General features: G+C 43.1%; 1 protein-coding gene across 1 annotated transcript in view; it reads right to left on the bottom strand.

Moving 5' to 3' along the window:
• Positions 1-6,222: 6,222 nt before the first annotated feature.
• Positions 6,223-9,920, bottom strand: part of LOC115100101 (tumor necrosis factor ligand superfamily member 6-like) — a 3,929-nt gene continuing 231 nt past the window's right edge. The window contains exon 2 of the mRNA XM_029618320.1: positions 6,223-8,016. Coding sequence (XP_029474180.1) covers positions 7,622-8,016 — 395 coding nt within the window. The 3' untranslated portion in view covers positions 6,223-7,621. The remainder of the gene's footprint in view (positions 8,017-9,920) is intronic.

Genomic DNA, 9,920 nt, shown 5'->3' with positions numbered 1-9,920 from the left:
GATTGGCCACTGTGGAAAAGGATGCTGGGCTTGATGGACCCTTGGTCTGACCCAGTATGGCATTTTCTTATGTTCTTATGTATACCAAGGGATCTCCTCTTGCCAGTCCGAAGTCAAACACCAGGAATCACACTAGCCGATCCGAAATCACACACCAGGAATCACCGCTAGCCAATCCGAAGACAGGAACCAGGAACATCAAGACGAGACAGGAACCTGGAACAAGGATCCAAAGTGCAAGAAGACTCACCGAAGCAAGCAGACTTAACAGCGCTACAAGAGACGTTGCCAAGTCGAAGAATGGGCAGAGGAAGCTTCCTTTTATACTCCTCTACTCTGGCCCATTAGAGGTAGCTGTAAGTAGTTAAAGGGCCTGGCCCCCTTTAAATCTGTGGAGGAGGCGCGGCCTCGTGCCTAAGATGGTGGCAGCCATTTTGGATTTCCTCTGTGGAGAGGAAAGCCTGCAGGAACGCCGCGAGAGAGGAGTGGGGATGGCTCCCCACCCGGCGGCCAGACCGGGGACCTGCGCCGGGGCGACAGGCACCGGCCCAGGGGACTAACTAGGAGCTGCTGCGGCGGGTCGCCATTGTGGGTGAGGTAGGGGGCCGTGCCCGTGGCTGTCCACGGGCACGGAACACAGTTTCATTGCAAGGATCAGATTTGGTTCATCAAGGAGGCAGCTCTGAAGTGATTCATTCTGGATGCCACAGACTAAATGCTCAAAGCATATTTAAGAATTCACCAAGTTTGCAGTGTTCTATGATTCTACACAGTTCTTCAATGCTCTCATTACAATCTCTCTTCCAATTGAAGAATGAAACCTTTGCATTATGGCAGACAGTATAGGTGAGAAATGGACCTTGAGCGATGCTCTGATCTCTTCATACGTCTTAGTGCTTGGTAAGGCTGGTGAGAGAAGCGATTGTATGCTGGCTCATGTTTTTTCTCTGTACATAGTCAAGAGAACAGCCTGTTTTTATTCAGGGATCTCATTTGTTTTCAGATAAGGAGGAAATCTTTTCCCCAATGCAATTTCGCCCCCAGGAATGTCTACTTACTATGCACTTAAAAGTGTGTGTGAGATGGTGCTTTGCCATACTTTTCCCACATAGATCCCCAAACTGATTTTCAAATATGGGTTTTCATGCAGAAGCATAAATCCTTTTGAAATTACCCCTAATATGACAGGTTCTCTGTATAAGAGTCTCGGGCATTGAATTATCCCACATTGAATCCCTGAAAGCGACTAACACGTGAATGTGTTGCATTAATATCTACGCATGGTCCTGCCCTCTGAGTGCTGGTTGAGCGGGCTGGACTCATTGATCCCAAACTGCACGTGCCTGCTGCCCGTGGACAACAACAGCAGCAGCAGGATCCCATCCTTGTCACCAGAAAATGAGTGTAGAATATTAGATGGAACCAACAGACAGTCCAAATTTTGTGAACATGTGTTCGGCAGACCTTGGGCCCATCCCGCATCCTGCTGTTCTTTTGTCTAGCCCGGGCTTGTTCTCGCGGCCTCCCACTGCTACAACACCCCAGCATGACGCAGCATTCTGCCACGCCTACCTCTGGACTCCCCACTATGCACTGTCGGGTCCTCCTCAGAATGTGGCAGGAAGCTGTGCTGTGCCACTCCAGCTGGCTGCTCTCCTACTCGGCAGGACACTGTCAAAAGGTTAGGGCCCTGCCTCCCCTAGGGTGCACACGTGCTGACTACACTATATTTAAAGGGCCAGTGGTGGGAACTTCTCAGAGACACTTCCTAATGATGTCTTTATTCCAGTTCTATAAAGAGCAGAGGCCAAGAACCCACCAGTGCCTCAGCAATAGGTCATCTCCTTAGAGAAGTGTATTGCCTCAGAGTTCCTGGTTCCTGATTCCTGTGTTTCTGTGTCTTGTTTCTGGTTCTGTCGGCAGTCTGGTTCATCTTGAGTTCTTGACTTCCTGGTTAGTCTTCCTCTTCGTTCCGGACTTCTGGCTTTGACGTCAGATCAGACGTCCAGCTTTGACTTTGGATAGAACTTCTGGCTTGACCTCAGATTGGACCTTGACAATGCTTGACCTCCGCCTGCCATTTACCACTGTTGACTGTTATTGATTGAACTCTGCTTGGCCCAACCTCTTCTCTGAGAGAACTCTGCCCGCCTTGACCACAACCTGAACATAACTGTGATAGCCTGCTGCCTGTCCAGACCGCTGCTTGACCTGACTCCACTTTCCCTTACTGTGCTGGCCTGCAATATTTTCCATGTGACAGATCTTCACCTTGCGCCCAAATCGAGCCAGCCTTGGCACCCAAGGACTTAACCTAAGGGGAATGAGGGCTGGTATTGGTGAAGCTCCAGTTGGGCCTCTGCTTCATCCAACTCTGCCTGCCAACAGTGGGAACCTTTGTTGGCCCAAGGGTCTACTTCTGCAATAGTACATCAGCAACCTCCTAGCTAAAAAAAGAAAGACAGAAACAAGAAGCAAACGTGTGTCTAGCACAGAACCTGGATATTCCATTCAACTTGAGCTACCCCCACTGCATACACAACATCCACAGGCTGTTAAAACTTTTGCATTGTCAGCAAAGATGTTGATCAGAGGCTCACAAATGGGAAGGAATATTTTTGTGCTCTTGGAGACTATTTCACCTAAGTGTAAAACATGTGATCGCCTGTCCAACTGGCTCCTGTAGTAATTTTCTGATGAATATGCATAACGCCCCAAAACCAATTACCCAGAAGGGGATTCCTGGATCTGAGACTGGTCTGGGAGGATCCTTCTATGGGCAGGCTCCATTGGTCATTGAATATATGGCGCTTAGTGCCTCCAGCTGGGGAAAAGTGTGTTACGGGTGCGATTTCATTCCCTTAGAAGAAAAAAACAAATGGAACTGTAAATAGGGCTGGCAGCATTTACAAGTTTTATTAAATTACACAAAACTACAAGTTCTACATTAAGCAGCCCATTATCTAACTAGGGTATTAATCCCAACAAAGCATCACCACTTGAAGAGAAAAAAACTCATTCTTTTATCCCACTATCATTACCCTCCTCTGTTTCATTCCCACTGTACTTCCCAAACTCTTACCCATGGGTAGTAATGCAACAGGGCCAGTGGGTGCTGCAAATCATATGAGAAGAGATTTCTTGGGCCTAAGCCAACCCTTATCTGCTGTCCATCTCCTATGCCCTTCTGGGGCAAACCAAAGCTCTGCCACTGCTCCATTGCTGGGTCCACGTACCTGCTGGGGTGAGAAAAGCTTCCCTGAGGTTGGGCCCACACCTCTCCTGGGGCAGACCAATGCCACTCCACAGCTGGGCTCATGCATCTCCTGAAGGGAAAAATATCTACCTGGGCCAATCAGCCTTCCTTTGCCTAGTGAGCATAGCTGTGCTGGCTCATGGCCTACCTTTCCATCCTCCCCGGTTAGGAGGGGTTCCCTTCAAGTGGCACTTCTCTTCTCCCCACCTTATAAGAAGTACAAATTAGGTAGTCTGAAAGGGGAATGTGTCCTTTAGGTTTCAGAAGAGAGTACAATTTAAAAATGTTAGGGAGAGAAAGCCAGTGTGAGTACACTCTATGGCTAAATTTGATTTTAGAAATATAATAAACAGATAGTACCATAAATTTACAAACTTTTATTATGAAAGCATACTAACATAAGAACATGCCATACTGGGTCAGACCAAGGGTCCATCAAGCCCAGCATCCTGTTTCCAACAGTGGCCAATCCAGGCCATAAGAACCTGGCAAATACCCAAAAACTAAGTCTATTCCATGTTCCCGTTGCTAGTAATAGCAGTGGCTATTTTCTAAGTCAACTTAATTAATAGCAGGTAATGGACTTCTCCTCCAAGAACTTATCCAATCCTTTTTTAAACAGAGCTATACTAACTGCACTAACCACATCCTCTGGCAACAAATTCCAGAATTTAATTGTGCATTGAGTGAAAAAGAACTCTCTCAGATTAGTTTTAAATGTGCCACATGCTAACTTCATGGAGTGCCCCCTAGTCTTTATATTATCCGAAAGAGTAAAAAACTAATTCACATCTACCCGTTCTAGACCTCTCATGATTTTAAACACCTCTATCATATCCCCCCCTCAGCCGTCTCTTCTGCAAGCTGAAAAGTCCTAACCTCTTTAGTCTTTCCTCATAGGGGAACTGTTCCATTCTCCTTATCATTTTGGTCGCCCTTCTCTGTACCTTCTCCATCGCAATTATATCTTTTTTGAGATGCGGCGACCAGAATTGTACACAGTATTCAAGGTGTGGTCTCACCATGGAGTGATACAGAGGCATTATGACATTTTCCGTTTTATTCACCATTCCCTTTCTAATAATTCCCAACATTGTTTGCTTTTTTGACTACCGCAGCACACTGAACTGATGATTTCAATGTGTTATCCACTATGACGCCTAGATCTCTTTCTTGGGTTGTAGCACCTAATATGGAACCTAACATTGTGTAATTATAGCATGGGTTATTTTTCCCTATATGCATCACCTTGCACTTGTCCACATTAAATTTCATCTGCCATTTTGTTCCCCAGGTTTCCAGTCTCACAAGGTCTTCCTGCAATTTATCACAATCTGCTTGTGATTTAACTACTCTGAACAATTTTGTATCATCTGCAAATTTGATTGCCTCACTTGTCGTATTTCTTTCCAGATCATTTATAAATATATTAATTGTATAAAAAACCCCAAACCATAAAAGTCAATAACCCAATATATCCCAACTAGGACCCTAGTCATCTTCAAGGGATACCCTCCCTAAAAACAACAATCCCCAATTTTTTAATACATAATAAATATACAATGAGAATTTACAAACAATTTTTCACAAAATGTAAAAACACTAATGAATGTATTTTATCCTTGTGTAGTACACCTAAAAAAAGAAAATACAAGAAGAAATTTTCATATTTCCTAAAGAGTCTCATATAAAGATATTATATTTGTTTTAAATTCCTTTTATATATACTATTAAGACATATGCTGCTCCTAACACTTCCAGTGGTTTCAAAAACACCACAATAAATCCAGTTTCACATCTACCACCACCTACAAATAACAACAAAATGAACATATAACACAAGCACAAATTTTCAACCTGGCTTCTACACTTCTTCAATGCTATACACTTACCCTTATAATTTGAACAAAGATTTTATTTTATCCTAGTACAGACTCAACAAATATCTTCTTTCAATTCCAACTCAACCTATATATAAATGATAAAAACCATTGATATACATCTACTTACACATAAAGACCCATCAAAGAATTATATCAATATATTTACTATTATATCTCTTCTTTTCAAAAATATAGTCACAAGAATGGCCAATGCATGCCCTTTCCTATATGAAGCAAGCCACGCCTCCTATTATGTACCCCTCTGCTATTGGATAAGAAATCTACATAACAGACCTGCTGTCAGATCACCCAAAACTTCAACTACTCATGATATGAGCTGACCTGTTTCATTACATTGACTTAAAGATGAAACAGGTTTTCAAACAAACCATCAGCACATCACCCAAAAAATTCTGAACGTGATTTACGTAGGCCAATATCTCAATCAATAAAGCAAACTACTCCTGGAGTGAATCTACAAAAAACTACTCCATTCAATATCTACATTTAAGCCGACCAGTTCCATGGTATTCCATTCATATATAAATCTTTGCTCATTGCGTATTAATAATTTGAATTTCTCTCTGCCTCTCTTAAGAGCAATCTGTGTAATGATGAAAAATCTTAGATTCTCAATGCAATGTCCCATTGTCGGCCAATGTTTTATCAAAGGAGCCCCTTCCTTCTCCGTGCGAATGCAGGATAAATGTTCTAAAATCCGGGCTTTAATATTTCGTTCAGTCTAAATTTGATTTTAGCCAAAAGGTCAAGAACCAATCAGAATGGCATAGAGGGAGAGAATGCTGCCATGCCCTCCTGTCCCCATTCTCATCCTCCTCGTATTTTTTTTTGGTTCTAAAATTCTGCTATGTAGGTAGTCAGCCACACAGCCTACTCCTGGGGGAATTCTGCGCACAAAATTTTAAAATTCTGCACATAAAAATTTCAAATTCTGCAAAATTCTGCATACTTTATATTGATCAAAACAACAATATACATCACAGTCTCTGAATAATTAATGTAAAATGTAATATAGAAAAGTTATTACTCAAAGATACAGAATTTTAAATGTTTTGAGCAGAATTCCCCTAGAAATACACTGTAAGAGTGTCCCTTCACCTTCTCTCCCTATTACTGTGGCCAGACCCCTTTCACTCTGCCGTCTCAGGCCTTAACTCCTTCACTCTGCACTATTTCTCTCTTCCCCTTCCATGCTCAATCCCTTCCACTCCCATAGTTTGACCTCTCTCTCATACAGCCCCTCACATAGGCTCCCTCAGTCCCTTTCTCACAGAAACACCACCTCACACAGGTTCCCTCTCTCTCTTGCGCACACACACACACACACTCATTCAGGCTCCCTCCCTGTCTTGCACACAAACCCTCATATACCCCTTCATAGGCTCCCTCTATCTCACACACATACACTTCTTCACATAGACTCCTTCTCTCACACACAAACACGCACACTCCTCTCTCAAACACTCCCTCATCGCACACAGCTCCCAGTCTCTTACACACACTACCTTTCACAGGCTCTCATTCACATACACACGCACCCTTCCTCTCTCTCTCTCCCCACACACAACAGGCTCACATGCTCACAGCTGTAGGCAGAATGGGCTCAGTCATCTATCCCGGGCATCTCATAACTTCGCTGCAAACGGGATGGACTCCACTTGTGGCCTCCAGACCTCGCCAATCATCGGCCACAATAGGAATGGGCTCTCCTCGCAGCCTACCAGCATCTACAATCTTGACTACAAGTGGGATGGCCTCAGCTCACAAATGCTAGGCTTCTAATCCAAATTCTGCACAGGAGGGGAATTCTGCACCAATTCCGTGTGGCACAGTTGCACAGAATTCCTCCAAGAGTAACAGCCCAAACCTGCAGATGCTACCAAAGCATTTCTTAAAACCCTGTCTCCCTTTTTCCTAAGACATATTCCTCTTTTTGTAAACAACGGCCTGAGTTTCAGCATTCCCTGCTTTATGCAAATCCTCCAAGCTAACAGCTTTGGAATTACACTGCCAGAGCCTGTGTGTATTCACTCCTACCTGAGGTCCTGATTTTAAAAAACATTTTCTTGAGCAAGGGGGCTTTTGAAAATTGCTACAGTATATGCCATTGACTCATCCCTAGGATTTACTTGCAAAGTGCACGCTACTCTAGTAAATGGCTTTTGAATATTGCTACGATGGTGTGTGTTACATGTACTCGCGCAACTCCTTTAAAAATTTCCTCTTGTGTATATTACAGTTCATTTCACTAGCAGTGTAATCACTTCCCCTCCCCATCAAACCACGAGGGCAAGGTTTGAAATGCCTTCGATTTTTCTAAGCATTCGTGAGCGTTAAGGAAAGATGCATTGTGAATAGCCAGTCAGCTGAGGAGTGGTGGTATCCACCTTTACGTTACCCAGAAGCCTCCCTAAGAGTCACAGTAGAAGGTATTTAGTTGTGATTGAATGTGCTGTGTGCACTAAAGCTTGTACAAGCCAAAGTAGGTCTTTGACCCTTCAAAATTGACCAAAGCAACATTGGAGACATGGACATACAAAGCATCAGATTTGGTTAAGTTGTACACTGCTCCCAGATAACTGCTCTGTGCCCATCGGCTGCTCTTCTCACAGGAGTTCTTCTTCATACTTTCCATCAGGACTCTGTAGTTTGGGTAAAGCAGGAGCCTCCTCAGCACTTGATGTCTGAGAAGCGTGTTTTCACAGCTCTGCTGCTGGAAATCCACATTGGAATAGACAAAGTACAGGCCATTCAGGGGAACGATCAGTCCTCCATTCTTATACTCAACACCAGCAGTAAATGACAGGAGGCCTCTGCTATCCCAATCAATCAGCAAGGCTTGCGTATTATTTCTGCCTGAAACAAAACATTAAGATGGCGTTAGCAGAATGTCCTGCACAAACTAGTAGCTATGTAGATAAAGTGATTAGAAAATAGATTCTTCAAGCAGATGATGTCCAGACTACTACCAGACTTGCCTAATCAGGACACTGTGTATGACTGTAACCTATATTTAGAGGTCATGCCTTAAGGGTGACTCACTAGTTGGATACTCATTTTGAAATCTAGCTAGAGGCAAACGTTGTAGGTTATGTGAGGGAACTCCTTAGGTCATAGGAAATCTTCCAGTTCCTCACCCCACCACACACACAGGGATTCTGAGAAAGTCCTGGCCCGTTCAGAGAATCTGGATTTGGCTCAGTCTAGAAAACCAAACAAATATCTCATTTAGGAAAATCTAATCTCTCCCTAAGTTAAAGGTGAACGAAGATCTACAAGGGAGTGCTCACACCCAAGGGAGTAGGCAGAACGAGGAGCAATCTAAGCAAGTTCAAAGAGTGGTCAGCAACTAAATGGCAATGCAAAAAGGTTAAAGGGCATGCATTAGGGGAGAAAAAAGTGTAAGAGAGCAACATGCTCCAGAGAGGTGGGGGTGGGGCTAGACTCAGATAGTGATCAATCTGATGATCTCAAGGTGGAGACAGTGCAACAAGGCCTTCAATGATATTCAGACAGCTTTCTTTACACAGTTTAAAAGCCTCTGTGTTATAGTGAGCACAAACTGTAAGGGAAATCATAATCTCTGAGAGAACACACTTCTCCCACCTCCCTGCCTCCCAGTTTATACCCTAGATATTTCATCAGCATTGGGCACTGTAAGCCATGAGATTCTGTTGCACTCTCTCTGCTCTAGAGATAACAGGAGCTGATCTAACTTGGTTCAAATCCTACCTTCCCCATTATTGTCAGCAGATCAGAATTAATGAGACCTCATGCTGGCATCCTATTCAGACAGATAATGCCCAAGGCTCAGCCTTTTTGATGTATATTTAACCCTTTCTGCCATCTTTTGGGCTCACTATAAGTTATTCATAGATGATATACAATTCTTGTTTCCTTTGAACTCCTTGGGTTCTGACCACTCAATCCACATTGCTCTGTCTTTCTATAATTCACAGTTATTTACACCACAATAAATTATCTCTTTACATTGCTAAAACTGAAATCATACTTCTTACCTGTATCCATCGTGATAATATTCCTGCTACACTCATCTGCTAATCATTCAATTCCTATCTCAGTGAAAGTCAATAATTTAGGTGTAATAATCGACCCTGTTCTCTCAGTTCAAAGTGGTTCAAACTTCTATTGTGAAATTTTGCATGTTATGGCTTTTAGCACCACTTCTCAATCCAAATGATTGGTGAACTGTTCTTCAATCACTACTTTTTCATGCTTACATTATTGCAACTCATTATACATCAGCCTTCCAGCACAAGCACTAAGCCATTCAAATGATTCATAATTCATCCTCTTGGACACTCACCGCTGCCAAATTATACAGTCACATCACCCCTATTCTCTGTTTCTTACATTGGCTTCCAGATTATACAAATTGGCTGCTGTAATTCACAATTTATTACATCATGTCACCCCCCTCTGGATCTCTGTAACCCTAAAGGTTTACACTCCATTATGTACCCTTTCTTCATCAATTCAGAACCTTGACATTCTATCTCCAGGGATGGTTCATCTAACAGGAACCTGCGGAAAGGCTTTCTTCATAGTGAGCCCTGTTTTATGCAAGAAGCACACAGCTTACAGAACTCTTAAGTTATATAAGAAACACTAAAAACTTATCTGTGTAAAAAAAGCCTTTGATACCCCCCATCTACTCCGTTATTTTCCTGCAGTTACCCATGCTCTCCTCTGTCGATATTCCGAATCTGCATCAAGTAGCTTGAGTTATGCTCTGCATC

This window comes from Rhinatrema bivittatum, chromosome 10 (genome assembly GCF_901001135.1).
Source record: "Rhinatrema bivittatum chromosome 10, aRhiBiv1.1, whole genome shotgun sequence".
Classification (NCBI taxonomy): domain Eukaryota; kingdom Metazoa; phylum Chordata; class Amphibia; order Gymnophiona; family Rhinatrematidae; genus Rhinatrema; species Rhinatrema bivittatum.
This window is presented reverse-complemented; position numbering and strand designations above follow the sequence as displayed.